Below are 26,971 nucleotides of genomic sequence, written 5' to 3'. Positions count from 1 at the left end.
ACAACATCCAATGTTGTTGTGACATTTTATTGGGGTGAAAACATGCTCCAGCTAAACGGACAGCCATCACACTGTGAGGCTTCGACATGGAATGAACGAACAAACAAATCTCACACAAACAGAGGAGCACACTGTACAGACTTAACCACTCTACAGCGCTACGAAGAACCTTTTAATAATTGTAATCACAGCAGGCGAGGCTCAGTATAAAAAAGCTACGGAGGGACTCGGGAAGACTTGGGAGGCCACATCAAGAACAACAGGATAGACTTCATGGACTGAGATGGGATGTAGATGAAGGATAAATATGCAGCAGTAAAGGCTGCATCTGTAGCTCTCATGCTCTAAAAATATAATGTGACGCTGCTGAGGTATGCATTAACACCTGTGCTCTGAGACCAGGCTCTAACATTGAGATCCTAACTCTGGTAATGTTGCAGTGGTGAGATAGGTAGCTCAACCTGAAACTACAAGCTGATCAGGAATCTGTTTCTATTGCGACCGGTTTTGACTGAATGAGTCTAGCACGTTCTGTTTGACCCCGGTATCAGTTGGTACCTGCTTGGGCACCCCCCTTGGCGTGCCCATCCTCCTCCGCCCCATGAGCGACGACCTGAGCAGGAGAGGGGCTTGCATGTCGCTGGCGTCTCATGAAGGGGAACACACTGAGAGCAAGAAGGGCAAAAAAAAAGTGCAATTTTAGAGAAGGAATGTATTTTTTAATTAAAGCTGATAAATGGTGATTCATTGTACCTTTTCTTCGTCTCTTGGGGCACAATAGCTTTGGCCAGCATGTTCTTGTATAGGTCAGACTTCAGATATCTTGGATAAGAGTCCTACACACACACACACACACACACACATAAACACAATCACAAATAAGTCAAAGAAAATCCAATCCACCCGTGTTGTTATTACTGTCAGTCAACCATAAAAGTTGTTTTTAGTTCCTGGACCAGAAATAAATAAAAGTCAGCGTTGAACTAGCAGAAGATGTACTGGTGTGTTTTGAGCGACAGATAAGTTTACACATTTCACACCCTCAGTAGGGATTACTTGGCCCACTGTTGTTTTGTTCATAGATTTCTATTACAAAGGACGAGATGTAAACAATCCTTGGTGCATGTGGACTCTGCAAGGCAGGGGTGTCCTTTTCCTGAGCCAAGTTCACACCTGACCGCATACCTTTAAAAAAGACTGTGCTCTTCTGGTATGGATGAGATCTAGCCCACTGTTGTTTTGTTCATACAGTATATGTTGCATATAGAGTATTAATAAAATGGACCAGCATTATGCTGATGACACTTAATAAAACCTATACATGGAAATCAAATCCCTGGTTGAGTCTGTCACATGCATAAACAATTGAATGTCTTACAAGATGATGTCGTCGGTCTCCCATCGTCCTCAGAGGAATTACTCTGTCAATGTTTTTCTTGAGTGTGTTTTGCCTGAGTCACATCATTAATATAACAAAACCCTTTTTTATCATCTCAAAAGAAGGTTCTTGTGACAGACACTTTTTTTTTAAATCTGTTATTAGTTTGATAATGCTGACATCTCTGATGTGCCTTAAAAGACAATGATCCAACTAAAGCCATCGCAAAATGCTGCAGACAGTTCTTTCAAAGGACTACATCAAACATTAAACATTCAAATTGTTCTCTTTAAAAGACTACCTCAGTCTCCCCCCGAAAAATAAACTTTGCTCCTGTTTTTTTTTTTTTTTTCTCAAAAGATTTTCAAAAAAACCCTGAAACTTGGAGGACTGAGACAGAAGAAAAACTATTTTGAAATTCTTGACAGAGTATCATTGATAAGTGAAAAAAAAAAAAGATCTCTGTTGTTATTTGTGGATCAATGAGTTCAGACCTTTTTCATTAGAAAGTAGATGTGCATTTGTGCGTCGTCCATGACAAAACGATGAGGGTGTCTGATCCCTTCTAGAGTTTTATCCATCGTCTTGCTGTCGATGTTGACCCAACGGGCAGCTCCGGGAGCCAGGAAAGTCCTGATTCACACACACACACACACACACACACACACACACACACACACACACACACACACACACACACACACACACACACAGAGAGATGAGCTGACATCTGGTTGTCCTCATAAGAGAGTCATTTATTCACTGATGTGAGCTCGCATGCTTACTTGTAGATCTCTTCCACCTTCTCGACGATTCTGGAACTTTCTCCATGTCTGACGTCCTCACAGGCCTGCCAGAAACACAGGTTCTCCCCTGGCAGAGAGACAAACAACACGATCTATGGTGCAGCTATATTGAACAACAACGATGCAGGAAAAAGTCTCTCACACTAAAATCTTTCCATGGCATGGCTGCCCTCTGCAGAAAACCTTACCCCTTGGTATTTATTCACCTCAGCAGGGTTGTGCACTGTGTTCTCAACCTTCACCACCTGTTCATGTCAGACTATAATCTGCCTTGATGGCACCCTTCTTCTTTCTTACTCACAGTATTTTGTTCAGACTCACAGCTAACCATGTCACTAAACTGGACTTCTTTTCCAATACGTCTTCTTCGCAGATGTGGAAAAAATAAATAAAGATCGACCTTGACTTTTATCTGACATGTTCTAACCAGTTCAACGTTAAATCCAATTAGACATCGGTATCTGAAGTATTTCCTCCAGCTGTTTTAAAAATATCAGCATTTTTTTAGTTGGGGGGGGGGGTACTGTGATGTGAATAGATTTATGAACTTTAGGATATAAAATGTCCACACTTCATATTTTATTGTCCTGTTACAAAAAGCATATTCACTCATGGGGATGTTTTTCAACCTCTAAACTCAGATCACTTCTTTTTGTGACGAAGAGGATACAATCGAATACAATCCCACGTGTCACTTACCACTGAACTCTTTCTCCAGGTATGTCATGAACTCTTGCCTCCCCATGGAGTCACTGAGAAGCTCCATGAAGCTGAAGCTCCACCGCTCCACTCGTAGACGTGTCGGCAAAGACACCCTGCTCACAGAACGCACAGATGAATAACTGCTGGGATCAATTTCAACCTATTGGGAGTGTGCCACACATGCTGAAAGCAGTTAAACTTGCACTCATTCAGTGGCTGCTGATTTGAATAGGTTGTGTGTTTGTATGTGTGTGTGTTCTCACGTTTCTGTGTTCATTGTCCAGTGCGCTGTGTCATCAGAGATCCACGGGTTGCTGGGAAGACAGCCTTGCATAATGGGGTCGTGGTTCAGGTATTGCTCGCTGTATTTCACAAAACTGTGCATCCACACACGAATGCAGAGACGTAGACGCACATTAAAACACACACACACACACACACACACACACACACACACACACACACAGTACTATTGTATTAGAGCTGCAGATCATAACAGCAAATGGCCACTAATTCCAAGTTGCCTCGGGAAGCATCCATTAGTGGGAGCACTAAGCCTTGTGTGTATGTGAGTGTGTGTGTGTATAAAGACGTAGAGTCCGGTAAGGCAGCATCAAGTCCATTAGTTCCTGTGTGTGTGTGTGTGTGTGTGTGTGTGCGTGTGTGTGCGTGTGTACATTCTTTAATGTGACACATACCCTTCGAGGCAGATAGATGACTTGACACGATTTCTTCCAAGGGCCCTCTTACAGGTTTCAATCTTTCATGAAAGACAAAGAGCAAACAAACAGATGTAAACACACACAACGTTAGCTTTTACATACAGCCTCTGACTCTGAAGTGGTAGTGTCATTATGCATACCTCACTTTTGTAGTAGTCGCTGTTCTAGTTCTGTGAGGAGAAACGAAAAGGTATCACTTTAGGTCACACACTCATGCAGCTGTATCAGTTACATAAGACGCTCCGCACATGTCTGTGCGTTCACCTACACAAACACTGGCTTCAGATATTCAAGCAGTAAAGCATGTTTTTTGACAAACCATGACAGAACGGTGGGACAATATGTGATTGTGATACGGCTGCAGGAAAAAATAAGAGACCATCGCAAAAAAATATTTCTCCTCAGGTTTAACTGTTTTTGGGTTTGTGTTGGAAGAAAGTGAATGAAATCAAAAGTTCACAACTTCCAAAGAAAACATTGTCATTCAGGAATTTCATTTGTGGAAAATGACAATTAGGAAATGAACTGTAAAGACGCAGTGTGTTTTAGACTGAGAATAAAGCAACACAAATAAGTTCTTCATCATGTTTAAACAACACAGGAGTGGTTTTTTTATTTGGTGGTATAGCTCAGATTTTGAATGACAGCTTTCATGCTTCTCAACATGAACTCCACTAATCAGTCACATGGATGTTAGGTTGTATGTCATGCTACTTTTGGTTTTTTCATTTTTTCAAAGATCACTTCAAAATTATCCCAACAAACATGGGTTTCTGAACTCCTCAAACTCCTAAGTTAAAATATTTTGATCGCTAAAAAACGGAAAGGGACCTTGTTACATTATTCACAGTCGTACAAACACAGGTTCTGTTTTTCTTATCCAGTTTGCACTGGTCTTCCTTTTCTTCCTGAAGATGTGTATATTTCATAGTCCCTGCAGATATATATATATATGTTTTCCAGTTTAAAGGAATTTGTTTGGCAACGACTCAAACATTGAGCCTTCATGTGTAAATGATATTGCTGATTTTGCTGAATCAGCATTCACACGTGTAACAAACATATGATTACATTGAAACTGAGCGCATAAAGTACAGCTCACAGGTCCACTTACTTTGAAAAATCCCAGCAGCAAGACAAAAAGGGGAGAAAATGTGAATATAAGACATATCGTCTTGTCAGATTTATTTTTAGAGAGCGATGAACGAAGAAAAAGAAAGTGAAGAAATGTGATGATGTCACTAACCAGAGTCACTCGTGAGCTGAAGTTATTCGGTCTCTCCAGACCCATGTCCAACACGTTCTGTGCCCCAGGCTGAAAACAATACACACACATTAATGCTCTGACAGTATGACGCGGTACAGTGTTATTTAGGTTGTGAATGTATTGTGTGTGTGTGTGTGTGTGTGTGTGTGTGTGTGTGCCTGTGTGTGTTGCTGACGAGAGCATTACGTTTTAGTAAGCACTTATCTTTCCACTCCACTAGCTCCGACTTTTATTCTCGTGTTTCTTTCTTTTTCTCCATATCCTCGTCCCTAATTCATAAGGGCAAGACAAGATGGAGTCCCTCCTCCAAACCCTCCTCCGTCTCCTCTTCAGTACCTCTCCACTATATACTGTATTCCCTTCTTATCCCATCATCCTCTCTCTCTCTCTTTCTAAGTATCAGATGGACTGCTGTAGTGTTTAGAGAACAATCAAAAAAGTGAAACGTGATAATACATCTTCTGTTTCTCTTGCTCTCTCTCCCTCTCTCTGTTTCTTCCGTTGAAAGCTGCAGCTTTTACCAGACGGGTTGAATATTTCATGGAGGAGGCAGAAGGGACCGTGAGTGCACATTGGTGGGACCTCTAAATGTTTTAAATACTGTTAAATATATTTCTGTAGTTTGCAACAGAGTTAAGCAAAATAGAGTATGGCATAGCAAACCACAGTGTATTTAAGTGTAGAGTAATGGTGTTATACAGAATAGTTCAGTAATGTGGAGTTGTACAGTTTTGTTATCCACTCCGGATAAGAAGCCACACTTTATATAATGCTGTCATTGTGAGCAACATACTGTTGTTACAACACAGTAAAACACAGTATGAAGTAAAGTATGTTCACTCATCTTTGTACAGTACTTTTACAACGCACAACAGAGAAGAATATTTTCTATAGCAGAGCAGTATTATATATGACAATGTAGTAAACTGTATAGCCTATATGCATATATGCAATGCTACACTATATTATAAATTCTCAAATAATAACAGGTAGTCAATAAGGGGCTTGGTGGGGGACGCGACCTGAACAAAAATAAAAAAAAGAGCCAGTCCTCTTTTACAAGGCGGAGTATCATCAAGAGTTAACCTGAACATGTCGACTCACATCATTTTCTTGTAGTACTTTGAGATTTTAAATGTAAAGTGTGTTATAAACAAAATGCATTATTATCAATTCAAACAGTGGATCTTGAAATGCTTTTGAACTGTAGTCTGTTTTAAACAGCTCTGTTTGTCTTGTATTCACTCACCTAGTAATCCAGTAGGTGAATGATCTGAACATTTTTTTCAACAAATTTGAGCAGCCATCCTAGCTCCCCCTTCCCCTGAGATCAACAACTGGCATCCCGTGGGCTACATCCAATGCTTCCAGTACGGCCCCCATAACATAAGTTATCTCAAGGGATTCAACAATAAAATCTCAAGGCTGAAAAACTCATATTAGCGACGCCGACTTCTTCAAATGGGGGCTGACAGCTGTCAGGCTTACGTGAAAGCATATTTAAAAGTCCAACCTCCACAGTGTCAGTCAAGAACTCTCACTGATGACCCTACCCATTCCCTCCTGCTGGGTCCACCATGGTCTGACCCCCCAAACCCCCTACAGCACCCTCTCAAACCCCCTACAGAACTAAATGCTCCTCCAACATCCACCTGCTACCAGCACACAGTCCCCCTGTTACAACTTGCCCTTTCAACAGCCCAGATGGACAGAGAACTGAGGAGGCAAAAAGTCAATGAGGCTGGATGTGGATGGCATCAGCTCCAGGCTGCACAAATCCAACGTTGACCAGCTTTGCTTTCCCTGTGCAGCAGTACACGTGCAAAGACTTCACGACCCGATGACATCCAATCTGATGAAGACCCTCGAGATGTTGGTCCTTCACCATGTTGAGCTGGCAATGGACTCAAAGCAGCTTGCATATCAGCCAGCCATTTGGTTGGATGATGATGTCGTCTACTTCCTGCAGAGATCTGTCTCTTAACCGGACAGGTCTGTGATCACTGTGAGAATTAACTTTAAGGATTTCTTCAATCCTTCTTCATCATATCGTCCATGCTTGTGAGGGACAAGCTGAGGCAAACAGGACTCCACCATCCCCTGACATCATTTCTAATGTACTACCTTGCAAACTGTTTGTGAGGACGCAGGACTGTGTACAACTTGATTGTCTGCCTGCAACTGATCCCACAACACAAATAAGTGTCACCTGTAGAAGTTCTCTGATGAGTCTGCCAATGTGCTCAAAGGAGACAACAGAGAACTGAACCAGGACTTTGTGGACTGATGCCAGTGGAACTTGCCTCCAGATCAAAGCAGGTAAAACCAAAGAGCTGGCTGTGGGTTTTCGAGGACACAGTCCTGCTCCTCTCACCTGTGAACATCCAAAGAATGGACATCGGATGGAGGACTTTTAAGTCCCTGGGCAGTTCACCTGAAGATTAAGCTGGACTGGACTGACAACATCAACGTACTATATGAGAAAGGCCGGAGCAGAATCCGTCTGCACTCATGAGGACCATTTATGACTGTGTGGTGGCATCAGCCACCCTGTACAGAGTGGTCTGGTGGAGCAGCAGCTTCGAGGCTGCACACTGGAACAAACTGGACAAACTCGTGAAGCTCTGTCCCAGCTCTGTTCTGGGCTGCTCCCTTAACCCTGTGGAGGTGGCGGGACACATGAGGATGATGGCAAAGCTGTCATCCCTCATGAAGAACATTTCACAACCCCCTGCATGGTACAGTAACAGCACTGAGCAACTCCTCCAGTGACAGGCTGTGTCACCTGTGGTGTGTAAAGAGGAGTGCCACAGGTCCTTCCTGCCTGCTGCAGTAAGACTTTTTAATACACACATACTCTCTCTATATATATATATACATATACTGTATATATATAATTTTAATTAATTTGCATTCTTTTGGTTGTGCTTGCTTTCTTCATCCTTGTTATTTTTCTTTCTTCCTTATATTTGTACAAGTACAAATTCACACCTGTGCAGAGCAGGTACTTACCTTTAAGAATATCCTCTATATATGTAATGTATTTATTCTTGTACTGACATGTAATGTTGTTGCTTGTTTTTGCTTTTTCTGTTTTTCTCAAAAATAAATCAATAAAAAAGACTCTTTAACCTAGTCTGCTCCCAGTAGGTCACAAAAAAACCCACACACAAGATAGTAACAATTTACTCTAACACTCGTGCAATAATATACTGTCATCAATCACATTTTAATAACATCCTCTGATGCTGATGTGCAATAATATACACAACTAACACGAGGCATTAATATGTTCAACTTGTATGTGCACTGTGCGTCATAGTTTATTTAAAATCTGTATTCCATGAATGTTCAAACTACATGTGCAAAAACTGCAGCTCTGTTACAGCCCTTCGACTATTTAAATGTGATCTGTGAGCTAATCCTGTATAGTACAGGACAGTGCAGTGTAATACAGTATAGCATAGTTAGATAATATAATAGAGACCAGAGCAGAGTTGTAGAGAACATACCGGGGGTCTGTTGATGAGCCAGTAGGCCTGCTCCTGACATTCAAGAACAATGCGGTCTGCCTTCCTCCTCTGTTTGGATGCTCTAAACATAAATCACACTGTAAGTTTGTGTGTGTGTGTGGAAAGAATGTGTGTGTGTGAGTTTGTGTGACGGGATGTGTGTGTGCGAGTTCACCTGAGTTGCTCTCTGGCTTGCATCACCACGAAGTCCCAGGTGTGGTTGATTCTCTTGTGCAGCACACTGTACCTCTCCTAAAAAGGGGGGGGGGGGGGGCCAATGCAGCTTCATATTCAAATTCATAATACAGGTACTCTCTCTCTCTCTCTCTCTCTTTATTTAGAAACAATTTGCTTACCTTTTCATATTCCATCAGTTGTCCTTGTTTTCTTATATTCTTTTTAGCCAAGTAGATTGCTAATAAAAAAGAAGACAAAAACAGTTTTTTCTTTAATTTTAGCTCTTTTTTACATAACAAGCTGTCGTCGTACTGAAAAATGCATTTTTTTAACCTTTACTTTGTTTTTTGCGTTGCCTTACCATAGTCCAGCTCTGAGGCAGGCCAGCGGGTACTAGTCCAGAAGTAAGGAGTCTAAGAAAGGAGTTGTCATATTCAGTAATTTATGATGGAAATAAATAGTGCTGCAGCAGCTGATGAAAAGTGGCAGCAGAGTGGCAGATGGATGGGGGATTAGGGGGTGGGCTAATGGAGTGAGACGGGGACAGAGAGGTGGAAAGTGATAGAGAGAAAATGACTAAAAGTCCAAAGTATTTTTTTTAATCTGGGAAGAGACGGAGGGTTCTTAAGAGTAGACAGGGTGGACATGTTGCATGAGAAACTTACTTGGAAGCGGTAAGGCGACTCATCCGGCCTTAACACAAGGCATCTGGGCTCCTTTAGGGGGTAAATATATCCATATTTCACCAGCATGCCACCGATGTGAAGTGCCTCTGTTAAAAAAACAAGGTGGTTATTTAAGGCTGTGAACTTAGAAGTTCAATCAAAATTCTTATTCAATCTAATAAAGGAATAAGGCTCCAAATGTCTTAAATACAACCAGAATGTGGTAACACGCAGTCTTAAGGATGCCTATCCATGCAGAGATTGTATAACATAATTTATAAGTCCAGCAAAAGTTCACTTGTTCTCCTTTTCGGTCTTTCCCTCTGACCCACCCTTCTGAGGCCCAGCAGCTTATGACAGATGTCCACCCACCAATGACTCTGGCTCTGCTGGAGGTTTCTGCCTGCTAACACATGTTTTTTTCCTTCCCATTATTTTCTTATGGTGGATTATTAATTGGTCTATGTAAATAATCTTACAGGTGTTAAATGTGATGTGTAACATTTGATAACTGAAGCTTAAATGATCAAAAATGATTGGTTATTTCTTTATCAAAGGTAAACTACCATTGAGCAATAACAGAAAATAACATCATTGTCATTAGATGCTGTGCACACCTTTGAAAAGTCAGCGAAATGAGAGGAATAGTGTTTTCTATCACAAATACACAGATGTTTTTGTCACACTTTTGTTGAGGTATAGTCAATATAATGAAAATATATGTATATATATACACACACATATAAAATCTGCAATCATTGGTAGGACAAAATGTAATTGTAACATGTGTGTAATAAACAAGCTATTCTTGATAATTGTTCCTGAGTTAGAAACATATGAACAAAGGTTTTAATGTACAAAGAAGACGCTGTTGGTTAGAGTTCTCATACCTGAGAGGAAAAATATATTATATTTTGGCAATGGAGATAAAATAACAATAAAATTCTGTGCACCAAAATGAGTCATACATTTTATTTAAAAAAAAAAAAGCACCCTGTCAGCATTCGCTCTGAAAACAACACTTTGTTCTTGGGATGAAAGCATAATCAATCTTCAGTCCCTCCTCATTTGTTAAAGAGCCCTACTTTAATGACTGACAGCTTCCAAAAAAAGCTGTGCGATGCATTTTAATCAGCTCTTCACACACTCCATCTCTCTCTCTCTCTCTCTCTCTCTCTCTCTCTCTCTTTCTCAACCCCTCCCTAGCTGATTTCTCTCCTTCCTCTTTTTAGTTTGCTCTGAGGCCACAGGGACCATCAGACTCTCTTTTTTCCAACTTCTAATTTAGGTACGGCGAAGTCTCCGGAGGTGCTAAACTCCACAGGGACATTAATCAAATCAGGTTTATTCAGGTGAGTTAATCAAACTGGTATCCTCTGAGGCTAACCCCAGTTCTTGTTTACTGGAAACAGCAACCCTCATAATACACTCACAAACACATCACGACCACGTCAGCTTGAGAGAAAGCTCCATATCCTGGCAACCACACAACAAACCAGCCACACAGAGATAGAGAATCACAGCAAATTCTCTCTCTCTCTCTCTACTTGTAATTTTTACATCGATAAAGCTGCTTACCCTCCTCACAGATATTGTATTTCTGCATCAGCCAGTCAATTACATCTCGGCCTGAAGAAAAGAGAGCCAGAGTTAGAGAAGAGACAAGAAAAATAGTCAAAGTTCTTCCCTCTATTCTGCAAAGCGCACAGTCTTCTCCCCAATTCACTGCTGCATTATGCATGACCACTGGGACTCAAACACTGGCTGCAAAGTGCAAGTCCACACAGATGCTGATGCACACTGACATGCAGGCACACACACATACACACACCTGTCATAGCGTGTGGAATGACTGTAATAAGGAGCCTCTGGTTTCTCATCTTCATGCCCATGTCAGGGTCCTGCATGGCAACGATCACTTTCTCCATCTGTCAGAGAACACACACACACGCACGCACGTGCACACACACAAAGACATACATGAAGTCACACACTGAGATGCACAAACACGTGCTTGCAGACAGTAAAAATATTAAACACACATACAAAGTCATACTTTTAAAAGAAGTGGGCAGATGTGAAAAAAAAAATCTTTTCTTTTTATAACATGATTCATCCGGTGTTGTTTTTCGGAATCACACAGGCTCACATCTTCAATATAAATATGTCACACAATATATCAATAAGTCAATGAGGAGGAGTGAGTCAGGAGGCTATTACCTTTCGAAAGCACGCCATTTGCTCCCGGTTCCAGCCCTCTTTAGCCAGGGTGTTGATGGTCATCTTGCGGACTGCTTAGGATCACTCGGCGGGACGGCAGAAAGTGCAAGAACGAAAGTGGTGCCGGGAGCGCGCGGGACTGAGTGCACCACTGTTTCTTTTTTTCTCCACGAGGCGGTCTGGTGCCTGGCAGGCGCGCGCCTGTGTAGATTATAAAGGATTACTGTTTAGAAAATAGTATATAAAAATATAGCCTAGTATATATTTTGTTAATTTGATAAGGTCTTACTTATTTTGTTATCGGCCTCAATTTCTCACATAGAAAACGTCAACATAAAATGTAATTATACATTGAATAATAGAATATAGATTTATATTTGCTTATTCTTGTGTTTATTGTTGCTATTTAATGTTATACATTTGTAAAAAGAGAGCACAGTTCACCGGAGTTACATTCATTGTGTGTGAAAGCATACCTGACCAATAAATCAGATTCTGATTCGTATTTAAAGCATAGTCACTATTTTTTATGAAAAGATCGTGTAGAGTGAGTTGATGGTCAATGTTATTTCGTTAGTGTTGAAAACATCAAATAGTCACAGTGGTTAAAATAACTAGCAGTAACCCAAACATTAGTCTTGTCTTTGTTGACATTGGCCGAACAGCACATGCGCTGATTCCGCAAGAAAAGTCAATGGCAGGTGTTTTGTCCTTCACAAGACTCCGTAGAAATACCGGAAGTGGTTCCATCGTCGTTTGGGGATATACTCCTCCAGAAATCAAACTGATTTATTAAGTGTATCAAGAGCTTGTTAGGAGGTGAGAGCATTACAAAACACGTGTTTTCCTCGAGTGTCCACTGTGATTATAACTGACGCACATATGGAAGATCTAGCGAAAGAAAGTAGAATTATTTAGCTAACCTTGCTAAAGCTAACTGTGGCAGACTGAGGTTGGTCTACTTTAAAACTGTTTCACGTGTGAGCCCCTGAACAGCAGAGTGATGTAAAGAAATGTAAAGTTAAAGCTACACACTGTGATGACAAAGCGTATCTCTTTTCTTTGTATTGCTGTTATTATTCAGTGCATTGTTTGCTTTCAAATGTAAAATATCTGTTCTAGTTTTCAAATGAACATGCTCATCAAAGCTTTTTCAAGCTCGACCTGTTTCATCTGATCCATGCTGCATAAAGTTTATTTATCTCCTTATCGTGAATACATTTTGATCATCTTTATGACACAGTTAGTTAGCCCTGAACACTGGTCTCACATGTCTTACATCCTGTGTTTGGGTGTTTGTCAGGTGGTGATGGGTGACATCCGTCAGTCGTTGCTGCCTCGCGATGTGCTGAGTGCAGCCAAGGAGCTGTTGTATCACCTGGACATCTACATCTGTAATCTGGTGCAGTCAGGGAGGCAGCCTCCTCAGGTCGACTCTAAAACCCTGGAGCTGGTGGAGGAGTTCATCCTGCATGCACCTAAAGACAGGAGCACCCCAGCCAGGGTGAGACACGACCCTGACACGCCTTTCCACCAACAAGCTGTGTATGAACGCACAAATGCGGATGGATAATAAATGGTGTGTTGTTGTTTTTTTTGTTGTTTTTTTTTTCTGTCAGAGGATGAGCGCTCTTCAGGAGCTCCAGCTGCTGGAGATCATGTGCAGCTGTTTCCAGGAGCAGAGCCGTGATACTGTCCGTCAGCTAATGTTCTCCGCCCTATTCAGTCTCCAAGGCAACCAGGCAGATGAGAGCCGGATGGCACTGTTGAGCAAGCTGGTCTCCATGGCGGTCGCTGTGGGCAGAGTGCCTATTTTGGAGTGTGCTGCGACCTGGTTACAGGTAAGACTTCTTACAGCAAACACAACTGAAATGTGTTTTATTTTTCCCATACAGTTTAAATGACGATGCACAATTGATTATAACACATTTGAGTGTTTCTTTATATCAATTCATTTAAAGTCCATGACCAGTTTAAGAACTTTTTTTGTATGATATAAGCCTCTTAGTCCTCCTTGTGGAAACTTGGTTTGTTTTACAGATGTGCTCATAACGTAGCACTGATTATGTTTTTGTCTTGCAGAGAACCCACAGAGTGTACTGTGTGCGTCTGGCACAGGTACTTGTGGATGACTATTGTAGTTTGGTACCAGGCTCGGTGCCCACCTTGCAGAACATCCACAGTGCAAGCCCACGCTTCTGCTGCCAGTTCATCACTGCAGTCACCACCCTGTATGACCTCACCTCAGGTACTTTGTTTACAAAAAGTAAAGAATGATTCAAAAATGAATCTGTGCAAAAAGGTAGGCTTAACTTTCAAGACAGTTTGTGGAAATGTTTGGGAATCTTCTGAACCACTAGTGTCTGTGTGTTTGTTTGGGTTTTTTTTAGAGGAGCTGACCCCTCCTCTAGAACTCCTCCAGATGATCGTGTCATGGATCCAAGACGACCCTCGTCTGGTCCTCATCACCTTCCTGAACTCGCCCCTCTCTGGGAGCCAGCCAATCAGCTCACTGGATGTCACACCTTTAGGCGGGTTGGTGCGCTGGTGCGTCAAAGCTCCGCTAACATACAGGAAGGACAAGAAGCAGGCGTTAACAAATGGCACCACTGAGAGTGAGCCGGAGGTGGGGCCTCTATTCTCTGGACTCCATCTTAGTGTCCTGCAGGTGTGTAGTTTTATTGAGAGATATAATTTACATGTATAAGCAGAAAACAAACCTTACTTAAACAGTGATTGTAACCAGCCTGTTGTTTATCTTCCACATTCAGGTCTTCATGCTTTTGCCCAGTATACTAAATGAGAAGGGGCTATTCGGCCGCCTGGCACTGCTCCAGGTGGAGTCTCTGGCTGCTCTGACCTCAGACCTATCCAGGTTGTTGGACCAGGCAGACAAACACACACACGCATCATCCGCTGATACACACTCGCTGTCCCAGCTGACTCTGGATCGGCTCGCACAAGCCCTGCAGGTGGCGATGGCCAATGGGGCTCTACTCTGCTCGAGAGGTTAGATTTAGTTGTTTTCACTTAAGGCTGATACCTCTGACACCCCCCCCCCCCAACACAGTGATCAAGAAGCAAGGTGTAAATATTTTTTATGACGTGGTAGACTCTTTTCATTCCTAATACGCAGACAAAACATGCAACTTCAGGAGATGCTTTTTAGTTACACCCATCCGATTTATCACTTAATCTTTACTTGTCATGTTAACAAATACATCCATATCCATACATGTGTACACACACACATTTATTCATACCTGCATTAGATATACATAGACTTAGATACATGCAAATAATCCCACAGCCCTTTTACATCTTTTTTTTTTTTTTTTTTTTTCTTGACTATCGACTCCTGAAAACCTATTGTACAGTACATTTAAAGTAAAATAAATGAAACTGAATTAGAGAATGTCTACTAAGAGGTGACTAGATCCCAGCCATGATTTGTTTGTTTGTCAATCAATCAATCAAATTATATTTGTATAGCACCTTCCAGTACCAAATGGTGCACAAGGTGCTTTCCAGGGTAAAAACAAGATGTTCAGCTGTGATTGTTTTCCATGATAAAAACATATATATATATATATATATATATATATATATATAAACAGAATTGAGATGAATGATGGCTTGTCGGGTTCTAAACTGTCATGTTGACTAATTTCTATCTGAACAAGTTTCACTCACGTGTTTATTTGTATAGGGACAGTGATGATGAAACCTGCAGTTGGTAACGGTAGAAATAAACGACTGAGTTGAGCTTTGATCTGAGCGTGTGTCTTATGTTTTGTCTGTTGATGCCCTGCTGATCTTATTTTTTCATGCTGCCTTGTCTCCTCCACAGAGGACCTGCGAGCCATCTGTTCCCGCCTTCCACACAACAAGTAAGAACCACTAACCGTACACTTGTCATCATTCCCCGTCGTTTCTTGGATTCAGCTACAAAACAATAGTGAAGTAGTAGATCAGACAATGATTGTTGTCATAAATAAAAAAGTAACACAGGAGGAACACACTGGTTTTGTGCCTTAGTTCATGGTCTGCCTAAATCACTCATTTAATATATTAACTAAAAAAGGTTGATTGTTCTTGACAAGTTAGGATCACAGTCCCGTAATATCAATGAGAAAATGAAGCTCAAAGCTTTAAGATGATATTTGTAATTATATTTCTACTTAACGTTTCAAGATAGAGTTAAGGGTTTCCTGGGTATTAAGCTTGTGTTTGCAACACACGAGTGTCATTTTGAACCCCTCTGACATCATAAATAATGAGATTAAATACAATCATTTTACTCATGTGAACCTGTTTTGTTTTTTGTTTTGTTTTTTTATACTTTTTTTGCCTGCTTAAGAACTGTACCCAAATATTGAACCCAGAAAAATGGTTATTTGGAGAGAGAGAGAGAGAGAGAGAGGTGATTGACATGAGGAAGCCTGGTGTATGACTTGTTCAAGTTGAATTGTGGTTGTTGATTTCTCTTCACTTTGTCATTTGTATGCATTTCTTTCTCCAGTTTGCTCCAGTTGGTTCTGTCAGGCCCGGTGATGTACTACAACAACATCCACACTCCACCTCTGGCCTTCAGTCCCCACGCTGCTCACTCCCCGATCGCCTCCCACCCCACACACCCTGCACACCCCACACACCCTGCACACCCCACACACCCTGCACACCCCACACACCCTGCGCTCCCTCCACACACACCTCTCGCCCCACATCCCTCCTCTCACGCTCAGTACCCCGCTCAGCAGTTCATGACGGGGATGCCATTCCCCTTCAGACCCAGCCACTGAAACTGAACATATCCAACATGTTTGCTGATGTGTGTGTATGTGTGTATAGGTGTGTGTGTGTGTGTATGAATGTTAGTTTTTGTCAGTTTGTTGACTTGCTTAAACAAATGTTTGGTCATTAATGTTTTAAGCACAGTTCTGTTGTTTATGAGGCTAACATGTGTGTCCAATAAATATTTTTTTACCTCACTCTTGGTGTTGTTCTTTGTACCACCACTGGTTGTCACTATTGTTCTTCTTAACAGCTGCAAATATACTAGATCAGCTTTAAAATGTCAAAACACATATTAATTTTCCTTTTAATTTTGAAGATGGTAGAAGTCTGCAGGAGGTTTAATTATTGTGTGCAAAACTCTTTGTCTTTTGACGAGGAAACGCATCTATAAACCATAGACATTGATCTTTTCTTAGAGGTGTGACACATTTATAAACAGCATTTAGGTTATTCTGATAAAGAATTACATGGATCCATCTTATATATTTGCATAATGCTATTTAAATTGATTCAAAAATGTGGTTCACATGAGCCCTCGGGCCCATCTCTGCGACAGTATTGCCCATGCACACAAGCTGGCTATGGCTGTAACATCATAACTCCAAAACTATTAATACTTCACCTTAAAAACTGAAAGGTTGAAACAGAAAACTCAGAAGTGGAAATATCAAACTGGTAAAAACAGAATCTCAAGCAAGTCTTGCATTTGAGTTGGAAAATAAAAATTTGAACAAATGAAATGTGAAATGCCAGAGGCTCCCTGACTTGTGCTGAGTACAAATATCTAAAGGTAGAATGTTCACCTCTGTTCTAAACCATCAGGGGTTGTTGCATAACCAAAATGTCAGCGTGTTTTAGAGCCAAACCCTGTGTGCATGCGTTTGGCCCTGCTGCTGGTCAGATATCATATCGTTCTCCTGCAGCATGACAGCAAGACCCTCCCTGGGACCGCTGCTGGCCTCATCCAGGATGTGAATTGCATCATCCATTGTTGTATCTTCTCATGTAAAGTTCAAATATAGCAACAACTAAGGACATATATTATTTAAGATTTTGTGTTTATATTTGACTTTTTTAATTTTGTCTAGGTTGCACTGACTTCCTAATACGTTTTGTGAGAAATTAACTAGACTTCCAGGAGACAGCAAATGTTCTGAAGAATGAAGGTGAAAGAAAGCCACAGGAGGGCATCCTCTTTCTCAGACAACACCATACAAAATGTAAATGTAATTTGATTATCACAGAGTCACTGTCTCCAGAGGACAGGATACAGGAAACTTCAAATAACTATTGTAATGTAAAGATCACCATTTGTTAAGTGTAAGGTCACCTCCCTCCATCTCTCTGTACTGCATATAAGGACTTGTAATGTAAGGGTTCGGGAGAAGATGCTCTGGCCTCTCCTCCGTGCTGCACGTATTAAAAGAGATCTGATTCAAGCGCCACCATGAAGTTCTTCTTTTGAGAATTAGCAACTCTCCACCTCGTAAAAGGAGAATTTTCCACGACATTATGGCGACGAGGATGGGATAGACGTTTCCGCTGATTGCTACCTGAGACTGAACTGAAGGAGCTGCCGGCCGGGAAAATTCCGCTCCGACAAACGGAGATTTTGGATCCCACCTGACGTCAGATACAGGGTGCAGACAGCGGACGCTCTATCTAAGTGAGTACGGCGTTTGAATCATTTGCTCAATTTGTAAAAGCCTAGGTAGCTGAAACGTAATTTAAGTCCTTTGGGGTGGTTTCAGTTATGCTTTTCGGGTCCATATAGTGTTTTATGGACGCCATGCCCATGTAATACCGGTCTTGGAGGTTTATGTTTTGGTAATTCCCATACCCTGCGCGGTGATGGAGGTTGATGTGTAGTGTGTTTTGTTGATGTGTTGTGCGTTTTATATGTTTAGAGTGTCTTAAACGAGAAAAGTTAAGAAAAAGAAAAAACGAAAAATGAAACTAAAATATCTAACGAACAGCACGAGGCTGTCTGCACTTAAAGAATAAAACACGTGAAACAACGATTATTATAGATATACACAAGGCCCCACTAAAATAAAATGGGCGTATGAGTGATAATCAAAAATAAAAACTTTGTTTGCGACATTCAGTGTCTGGCATGCAGATTGTATGCTATTGAGGTGCGTTGCTCGGAACTTATGTGTCATACAAACCACCTGGCTGAATTAAGTTGCAAAAAGTTTTAGTGTATGTTTGATAAGATCCAACCATACACTGTATGGGAAGATCAGTGTGATTGTGAAGTTGTGTGAGTGATAAGCCCATTGAACGTTTAAGCACATCTGTCCCAGTGAGTCACTGAAAACATGAGAAAACAAAACGGGGAAAAATAAACATTTATATCTGATTTTTTCTTTTTCTGACAGGCTCTGCTGAATTAAGAGCAGACAGATGGGGAATATGTGATTTAGAGATGTTCAACTTTAGCAATTTTTCACACATGAGATGTCCTCTATTAAAAGAAATTAAGCAAAATTAGTAGAGATTGAAAGGAAAAAGAAATGAGGTTTTAAGTAAGAAATGAAGGACAAGTAGAAATGTAGGGTTAGATTTTAAGATGTGACTTCCTCCTCTGTCTCCACACCTACAACTCTGCAGCAACACCTCCTCCACAGGAGGTCAAGCACACCAGACAAACTCTTGGAAAGAAGGGGGGCCGACCACACACCTGGATTTAAAAGCCTTCTTTCTGTCTCTTTAAGCAAGTAACTCTGTTTCTCCAAGAAAGAATTTTTACACAGGCCATGTCAACCAAACAACATGAAGGAGGTTGCAGAGGAAACACCTGAAAAAAACTGGAGATTGATGGGCCACAGAGTCCTGGACAGAGATTGCCACCAAAAAGCAAAAGGAGAAGCAGACTGGGTCCATATCGAACTGAAAGTGCAACAGCACTGACTCCAAGAACAATGCTACAGGAGGGAAGGAGATGGGAATCCTGAGATTAATACAAGATCCAGAAGAATCCTGGTCACATGCACCACTTGAAGATGTCTGTTCATTCTGTAGGATTCCTCTTGACAAAGCCAGAGGAGGCAGTGGAGGAAGGTCAGAGTAGTGAGCAGCACATACAGAGACACACACACACACACACACACACACACACCTACACACACAGAGAAACACTGATTCGACTGAAAAAGAGTAAACATTGCAACTAACACTGTAATGATAATTAAAATTTTAAACAATCTTGAATTTTAGAAATAGAATAGTATATTGTTTTCCAGTCAAAATTTATTTTTAGACGAGGTTAAAGATATCCATTTAGTCCTGAGACTGTTTGGAAATCATTGTTTTATAAATTAAGGTGCTATTGTTGAACTTTCTAAATCTCACCATACCTCCCCCATCGTGCCTGAAGAAAAAAAACAAAAACAAATTGGGGTTGGAATTCATTAAAGTACTTAAGGGATGTAAATGAAGGTGGTCAGCATCCGGCAGATGTCTGTAACACCAATGTTAATCAGCTTGGGTTTTTAGTTTGTTTTAACAAATGCAAATTCTAGCATTCTTCTTTTCATCTTGACTCACAGTTCTGGGTTGCTTTCACAATCAATGGTGCATTTTATTCTTGGATGAAGATACCATAGGGTGTTCTTCTCCAATTTTTCACTCTGGATTGAAATAGAGCTGAGAAATTAGTTTCTATCAACCATTGTGTATTAATACACTTGTTCAGTATGTTGACAGTGTCTGTGTATATGTTTCCCTATGCAGATGCATTGTCAAGCTGAAACAGTGTTTGTTGTTTGTCCATTTTTGTTTTCTGGGAAAAAAAAACGGTTTTCAATTTTGCAGGACAAGTTTGCAAACTATTTTAGTTTGTTAAAAATGCATTATTTTACTCCGGAGTTTCATAAATTTGGTCCTGATTTACGTCCACAATCTTGGATGTTAATAAAACTGAAAAACAAACAAACGGTTGCCTAATTGGTTTCAACAGGCTATTGTTTGTCCATGGATTTTATAAAATAGTGGAGATCTCCCTACCCCCACACATGGGGGTAGAATTTTGGCCATGACTGACTTTTTTGACTTGAACTCCTGACACAGATAAAGCTTCAACTGACTTGACACAAGCTTTATCGAGTTCCCTCTGCCTACGACTACCAGACACTACCAACCTTTTTAAATCTTTTTGTGCACTCATGTGATTTTAAAATGAAGAACAGTCTTAACCTTACTCTTTACAGCTCAAGATGGAGAACCACACCCCTGTCTGTGTCAAAAACCAAGAGATGCACTCTTTGACACTCTTTTCATTAACTTTGATTTGTTTGTACTAACACTGCTAACCTGTCTGCTCAGGCAGCTGTACTATTGGGAAGGATTTCACAGTACATACTGACTTTAAATATGCATTTCATCAGTATGTAAATGTCAGCTCATACAGGTGCTAATGACCCAGAGTCACTGGGATTTGAAGCTCCTGGGACTGCTGCTCTTTCACCTGTCTCCCCCACTCTACAAATGTTTTATCTGTCCAAAATGACGTTTTTACCCCTCAAAGATATCTCTGTGCCTCAAAAGTTTGACACATGGTCTTGACCATGTGTCAAAGGGGTGGATAACCATGTTTTCTAAGTTGTCTTCCCTAAGGTGAAAGCGGCCCTTCTGGGGATTACATTGGTGAAACTCCACAACATCCAGCCTGGAGATGGAAAGGACCTGAGAAGGAAGCATGGACGTTTTAACCACGGTGGACAAGAACCAGATCTGGAGCTGCTGACAACAACAACTGCTGTCCAGATAACTGAGAGGGACACCTGGAGATGATGACAACATCCACTGACGATCGGATAGCTGAGAGGGATACCAAGATCCATACATCACTGCAAACCTTTTCCGAGCCATGACACCGACGGGAGAAAGGCGATCTAACCTACGGAGTGCTGAGAGAGGACGCCGTGGGACATTCTCATCACCAACTGATTCACTATACTGATACTTAGACACCCCATCTCTTACAGAAGGGTAAAACATGGACTGTGTGCAACAACAAAAGAAGACACAAGATCCAATACAGGATCGGAACATCCAACAAAAACATGAACTAAAAACTTGCCACCGAGAACTGTTTCAACTACATAAGTTGCCTATTTTGTTCTTCTCTCATTTATTTTTTATCGTTTTGTTTTGTTTTTGTTTTATTTTTTATCTCTTTATTTGTTTTTTCATTCATTTTTTCACTGTAATGAACAGTCTGTTATAATGACCTTGTATGGTAATTTCTATAAATGTTGTTTTGACACTTTGTGTCAAAAAGGGAGGAATGTGAGAAATTAACTAGACTTCCAGGAGACAGCAAATGTTCTGAAGAATGAAGGTGAAAGAAAGCCACAGGAGGGCATCCTCTTTCTCAGACAACACCATACAAAATGTAAATGTAATTTGATTATCACAGAGTCACTGTCTCCAGAGGACAGGATACAGGAAACTTCAAATAACTATTGTAATGTAAAGATCACCATTTGTTAAGTGTAAGGTCACCTCCCTCCATCTCTCTGTACTGCATATAAGGACTTGTAATGTAAGGGTTCGGGAGAAGATGCTCTGGCCTCTCCTCCGTGCTGCACGTATTAAAAGAGATCTGATTCAAGCGCCACCATGAAGTTCTTCTTTTGAGAATTAGCAACTCTCCACCTCGTAAAAGGAGAATTTTCCACGACAGTTTCAGTTACCAATACTTTGCACATGCTGAGAAGGAAATAAACACACATAGTGTGCCCTAGTGTGCAACTGAGTCTTGCCACCATCAATAGCAGCTGAAAAAGTTTTACAATGATGCAGCTGACATTTTATCCCGTAGAATTCCTTGCCTCTTGAAATTCAGCCACAACTTCAGCCCGTCTCTCACAACACTGATGTTGATAGTAATGACGGACAAGTGTGCAGTGGGGACTGTTGAATGATAGTAAATGTACCCACATACTGTAGATTGCAAAGTCAGTGGTCTCCCCCCTGCAGAGCTAAAGGGTGGGGCAGTGGTAAAGATATTGATTCTGGGAAAATGATGCGGTGCACTGAGGCTTGCCGAAGGCAGCAACTGATAATATTCAAGTTAAAAACGGCGGGATCAAAGAAAGTGTTCATATATTTGAAAGAGTGTGTCAGGTCAGGTCCTGTGAATCACATTACCTGACCTGACACACCTTTACTCATTTATTCTAACTTTAATCTAAGCCTTCAAAATCACAAAGATTTCCCTCATTTGCAATAAAGTTAAGAGTTAATTAGGTTTCACTGGCGCATGTATTCTAGTAGTGAGTGTGAACGCCTCATGATCAGAGGCTGAAGTCTATGAATGGGGGTGGCTCTGGTTTGAATCTGAACTGTGGCCCCTTACCGCAGGTCCTTCCACACTCTCTCTCCCTGTTTCCTGTCTTTAAAATAAAGGCAGAAAATCCCCCAAATAAATTAAACATTAGAAATTAAAAAATACAATTGGTTTGGTGGCATTTAAGTTCAGGCTGATGCCACTCAAAACACCATAAATAGTTGGTTTGGTTATACATTTTGCAGAGTCAGCAAACGTAACAGAGATATCATGCATGTTTTGAGATAGATACTGTATAGTGGAACACCTTTTCTTAGTGGTAAAAACTCACTCACTGGGTATGTCTAGCTTTTGATTTAAAAGGTAATTCTGTAAACAATAACAAGCAATATGGCATCAAACCTACATGTTAGAGGGTATCTTTAAATATCAACCATGCAAGCAGTTTTTTACAAGTCAGTGAATGCACAAAGCTTTACCTTGACCATATGCAAAACTATTCTGTTACTGGTGGAACTGCCACCTTAAGCTCTTACTGTTTCTCCTACACACTCTCTCTCTCTCTCTCTGTTTTCAAATATTACTGCATGTCATGTTCTGTTAATCTCATGTATTTCCTGGGAGCTCCTGAGCTCTCATGTCTTGTAGGTTCCTCTGGATTGTTGGTGGATGGCCTGTTGCTACAGAGGGCCAGTTTTTTACGAGAATAAAGAAACCCCAGTTTGGGTTATTTTAGTTCCACCCTTGCAGGTGTGCGCTGTGGTTGTGTGGCACTATTTGTGTCTGCAGCTGCAAAATCACGGTTTCCTTGAAGGGAACTTCCTGAGGCCAAAACTGACAAAGTCAGTTTTTCATGCCCCATAAACCACACATGAAGCAAATTTTAATTTCTGCACAGAATAAGTTACTCTTAAGCCAATGAAAATCTGCTCTAAAGAGAAGAGAAGAGAAGTTGTTTTCACACATTTGTTCCTCACTGCATTGGGATCTTGCAAAATGAAAATGCAGGTGTTTGTTGATCGACTTGCACTTCCTCTCTCTTTGAAAAAGCATCAGAAAATAACCTCAAACATGCCCACAGTATTTCAGTGAACAGAGCACCTGCAATTCAAAAGCACAAACACCTTTTTTCTGTGTGCAAAATTTGAAAACATCCAACCATCATTTGAGGTAGACAGAAGCGAAAAGTCTCTTTATTGGCTGCTTTTATTGACAATATCCTGTGCATGAATACGTATACAGTAAGATGTATCATTGACTGGCTTGTAAAGTCAGATCTGCAACACAGGGCTTTCTCCATCACCGATTACAAGTCCATCTGGGGTTAAAGTGAGGCGCTTACTGACTTTACCAAAGAAAGAACCTGAGTTTACATCCTGCAAAGCTTGATCTTATAATTGTCTTTGCTTTGGAAATCAACAGATCACAGTTTATAGGACACAAAACAGTGTTTTAATGGGATTTAGAGGCATTATGAGAAAGTGAGGACATTTCTTTCTCATACAGTCATGAGCTCCTCTCTGTCAGTTTTGTTAGCCGCAGTGAAGTCATTATAACATTATAGCTGGACTAGTTTACAATGTGTTAAATAAATGTAGAAATAACAACATCAAATCTGCTAATTGTTGGACTTCCCTTTGATTTATGTGAAATAATCAATGGTTCCATGATGCGTGTCTGAGATTGAAAAAAGATCAAGGCACATGCTAACATGTTGAAAGTGATAACATGCTAACGTGCTCAAAGTGACAATATGCTAACATGCTCAAAGTGATAACATGCTAACGTGCTCAAAGTGACAATATGCTAACATGCTCAAAGTGATAACATGCTAACGTGCTCAAAGTGACAACATGTTATCATGCTTGAAGCAATTGGCAACCTTTGGTCTTAAAAAATGAAGCCGATGCAGAAGTGTGTAATCTTGCAGTTTGTCAAATTTCCACTTGAGGCTGGCTAAAGGAATGCTGGAAGTCAACACAGTCTTTTACAGCATAAAAAATATGTTACAGCCTGGTACAAAAAACCCCCAAAATAAGTCTGATAAGTTATTTTCATCACTGTCACACAAGGGCTCTTTTAATTTTGAAAGCAATACGCGTTATCCATAATGAAGAGGGTGGCATGATGTAGCGGTTCGTCAAGAGGCTTGAAACCTGCCTCGGCTCCAGCTCTCCGCCTGGTGTCAGGTTGACTGAATGCAAGCCTGAGACAGGATTTCCAGCATGGCGGCTTCTGCCAGTGAGCCTCTGGGGCACCCTGCCATAATAGATGGCTGACGTCACTCAGACTTTGCCCATTAATAGGCTATTTACCATACTAACATGCTCAATGTTTCTACATGATAAGATGCTTAAAGCTTTGAACAAACCCCACAACAATAAAAACAACAGTGAATAAAACATATCGATATCTGCAATGCCAGAAATAATAGTCAAAGTATGTGTAGAATGAGCAGTAACAACAAAGTATGATAATGGGCTGATCAGGCTAATATTAACATGACAACTACAATAATGTTACAGGGAGCTCTTAGATTCAAATTAACACTTATAATAACAACAGGGCTCATATTAATAGTTAATGCAGTTGGAGTCGGGGTGTCCACTGGGCCATCTGCACCAACGATCCAGAGGAACTAACAGGACAATGGTGCACAGGATATATGTTTATTCATGAATTTGTGAATAAAAGAGGCATTTACACAAGTAAGAAGGAAGTTGCATGAAGTGTTTCCTCATCATTTCAGCACAGCTCTTTTACTTTTGCAAGCTCTTGCATTCCTCTGCATGCATTTTGTACAAGTGTCTCTTAAAAGAAGTAAAAAAAAAAGAAGTTTCTTGTGAAAGTCAAGAACCTGATCCTCCTTCCATCATTACTATTTTCTCAGAGGAAACATTTCCTGCACTGTTTTCACACAGTTGGACTATTATTATTACAGTCAGGTGAGTGGCAGTTACATTATAGTGCTGAAATGTTTTCGCTTGCTGTGCTGAGAGTTAACAATTGAACCCGATAACACAGGATAAAGCTGTATTACCTGTTACTTAACACCAGCCAGGACCTTAACAGAGTGTCAGGTAATGATTTCACAGGAAAAAAGAGACAATTGAATCTGCCAACTGTCTCCATGGTGCCTTTACATTCTTGGGTTGTTCCTGCATAACACTATAACAACCACTTGGTTTAAAAAGGCTGCTGAACTTTTAGAACTTTAAATCCTGAGCTGAGATACCTCACTTTGTAAAGGACCATCAATTTCCATGATGTCCACTGTTTCATTTAGCCAGAGAATTAAAGTAGATTTAGAGGGTATTCTGGAAAGGGGGGTTTGAAGAAAGAAACTTCTCCTTGCCTCAGCCATTTTTTTCACATCACTTTAAAATTTCAAATTAATGATAAGAATTTACGTCAAACATGCTAAAATGGTGTTGTTGGAGCTCAGACCACCCAGTGATTGCTTTGCACAAACTATCAGTTAGCAGACTTGCAGCTTGGCATAAACATGTAATTACTGAGGATAAGAGCGATTATAAGAATGCTTACAAAACATCACTGACTCTGTTTTGGTCCAGAAATCAATAATTAAAAGTGATGGTAAACATGAGATTGCAAAAGATTCTTTGAAAAAAAAAAAAAGTACCCTCATGTTTACAAAGATTTACAAATAATTTACCACCAATGGCGACTGATTTGTCATGCCCACCACAACTGTCCAATCAAACAGCAACCATGTCCATTGGGTGACTGAATAACAGAATCATCAATAATGACTGTGCATTTTTATGTTCAGATAGGGCAAATCAAATTACTTTTTTTTCTGACTATATGATTTACCAATGTTTAATTTATTTTATCTGCAGACGCCTGAGGGTTTCAAAATGTTGCACATTAAGTTTCAATGGTACGATACAGTGTTAATTCCAGATGCTTAAAAAGGAGCTAAAATGATTCCAGATGACTTAACTGGAAAAAGAAATTAGCATGTTTGACTCAGTCAGCAGACTTAAGACCAAACTAAATAGACTAGACTGCACTCCCTTTAGTTTCCAACCTGGTATTTTCACAGCTGCAACATAAGAATCTACACTTCGTCGTAGCCTGTGAGGCCTGAAAAGTTAACATACTTTGCAGACTATTGGTTTGTTCACATTTCAAGGTGAGCACAAGCAGGAAGTCGCCAATTTGTCTGTGACAATCTGAAGGTTATTTGAGGTTACCCATGACGCAGGAACCATTAGTTTTTCTTCTCTTATTTTGTTGATAGGAATAAAGAAAAGGAAGATAAGATGTGATATGATATAAGACAATATTCATTATTTTACTTGATTTACTGGATGTGTGTCTTTTTATTATCCTCAATAGCGTTATATCTCTGTATGCATCCGTATGCATTTAAAGGGAGGCAACCTGTATCTAAAGAACAA

General features: G+C 40.5%; 3 protein-coding genes across 3 annotated transcripts in view; 2 read left to right on the top strand and 1 right to left on the bottom strand.

Moving 5' to 3' along the window:
• The window catches only part of c8b (complement component 8, beta polypeptide), a 168,847-nt gene that overhangs the window by 66,504 nt on the left and 75,372 nt on the right, over nucleotides 1–26,971 (top strand). The gene's annotated exons all lie outside the window — the stretch shown is intronic.
• On the bottom strand, nucleotides 9–11,601 carry rgs11 (regulator of G protein signaling 11). The gene is made up of 17 exons (XM_079349505.1): nucleotides 11,450–11,601; nucleotides 11,061–11,157; nucleotides 10,808–10,858; nucleotides 9,230–9,336; nucleotides 8,926–8,977; nucleotides 8,744–8,802; nucleotides 8,563–8,639; nucleotides 8,388–8,469; nucleotides 4,855–4,923; nucleotides 3,749–3,772; nucleotides 3,585–3,646; nucleotides 3,150–3,263; nucleotides 2,884–2,999; nucleotides 2,164–2,251; nucleotides 1,873–2,011; nucleotides 754–836; nucleotides 9–665 (listed from the first exon to the last, which is right to left on the bottom strand). The coding sequence occupies exons 1-17, from the start codon at nucleotides 11,510–11,512 to the stop codon at nucleotides 548–550; spliced, it is 1,401 nt and encodes a 466-aa protein (XP_079205631.1). The 5' UTR covers nucleotides 11,513–11,601; the 3' UTR covers nucleotides 9–547.
• On the top strand, nucleotides 12,608–16,440 carry ints15 (integrator complex subunit 15). Its single transcript, XM_079347343.1, has 7 exons — nucleotides 12,608–12,953; nucleotides 13,069–13,290; nucleotides 13,532–13,697; nucleotides 13,840–14,117; nucleotides 14,221–14,458; nucleotides 15,300–15,339; nucleotides 15,972–16,440. The coding sequence occupies exons 1-7, from the start codon at nucleotides 12,630–12,632 to the stop codon at nucleotides 16,249–16,251; spliced, it is 1,548 nt and encodes a 515-aa protein (XP_079203469.1). The 5' UTR covers nucleotides 12,608–12,629; the 3' UTR covers nucleotides 16,252–16,440.

The sequence above is a fragment of the Symphodus melops genome (genome assembly GCF_947650265.1).
Source record: "Symphodus melops genome assembly, chromosome: 7".
Classification (NCBI taxonomy): Eukaryota; Metazoa; Chordata; class Actinopteri; order Labriformes; family Labridae; genus Symphodus; species Symphodus melops.
Note: the sequence above shows the minus strand (reverse complement) of the source record. Positions and strands in the feature narration are given on the sequence as shown.